This window comes from Sphaeroforma arctica (genome assembly GCF_001186125.1).
Source record: "Sphaeroforma arctica JP610 unplaced genomic scaffold supercont1.536, whole genome shotgun sequence".
Classification (NCBI taxonomy): domain Eukaryota; class Ichthyosporea; order Ichthyophonida; genus Sphaeroforma; species Sphaeroforma arctica.
In genome coordinates, this window is record NW_014040022.1 from 15354 (window position 1) to 16704 (window position 1351).

The 1351-nt window shown below is 30.9% G+C and overlaps 1 protein-coding gene across 1 annotated transcript in view; it reads left to right on the forward strand.

The window, feature by feature from the left end:
• The window catches only part of SARC_07054 (hypothetical protein), a gene marked incomplete at both ends in the record, with an annotated part of 5847 nt that overhangs the window by 1896 nt on the left and 2600 nt on the right, over positions 1 to 1351 (forward strand). Inside the window, one exon of the mRNA XM_014299010.1 lies at positions 801 to 982. Within this exon, the coding sequence (XP_014154485.1) occupies positions 801 to 982 (182 nt within the window). The remainder of the gene's footprint in view (positions 1 to 800; positions 983 to 1351) is intronic.

A 1351-nucleotide genomic window follows, 5' to 3' on the forward strand; every position in this document is an offset into this window, starting at 1 on the left:
TCCTGTATATCTAGGTAAATAATTTGAATCATAGTTTTGATCGTCGTTACTAGCGATTTTATTTCGTAGGTCAGGTTGTTTGTATCAAGCCGAAGTGTTGTATCGTATCTCACTAAGTAGGGCCAGATAAGTAGCTGATGATGAGGCAGAATGTGATCTGTAGTCGTTTACTTTCTCAGTCACCTGTATTATCATTAGCGTGCTACATAAAGAACAAACCGACAAGTTTTCTACCACTTACTTGGTAAACGATTATCGTAATATAGCCTAACTCACAGGTACCAATAAAAATCTAATACTTCCACATACATAGGAAAACTATCACAATCAACCATACTGTATGAGTACTATCGAATAACCGATATTAAGGGCAAATATGTACTGTCTTTCACAGTAGACCTTGCTGTATAAGTACTTCTAAGCAACCAATAGAAAAAAAAGCCAATTAGTACTTAAATACCAATACACCAGTACTACATACAAAGGATGAATAACATATTACTGCATATTTAGAAAGCGGTTATAGTAGTGCATCGCACTACTTAGTTACTACTAAGGAGCTGATGACGAGGAAGAATGTGTACTGTAATATCAATACACAAGTGCGTTATACAAAAGAATATGAATCATATACAACTAGATACTTACAAGCCGATTATAGTACTGCATCGACTACATTCTACTAAGAAGCTGATGATAAAAAGTGTAATCTGCAATTGGCATCCATCATATGGAACAATCGGATCTGCATGCTTCTACATTTTAACAAACCGATTATTGCAATCAATCTCGCTGCATAGGTACGACTAAAAAGCTGATGATGAGGAAAAATGTTATCTGCAAGGGTTGCGATGGAAAAGGAGGCAAGGACGCCCGACAATGTTCAGCATGTAGAGGTCGGGGAATACGCATGCATGTGCAGCAAATAGCACCAGGCATGATGCAGCAGTTCCAGGGACCCTGTAATGAGTGCGACGGGCAGGTGTGTGATAGATTGTTTATTCGATGAGTACATGTCAATATATTTATATGTATAATATTTATATAAATATACATTTATAAAATATATATTTATATATATATATATATATATATATATATATATATATATGTATATATATATATATATATATATATATATATATATATATATATATATATATATATATATATATGCATGTATATCTATATCTATATTCTTATAGGTTCATATATATATACATATATATATAAACTCACATGTTGATGTATATAGACATAAATATATATATATACATATATATATATATATATATATATACATATATATATATATATATATATATATAGTGTGTGTGTGATATATTATTAT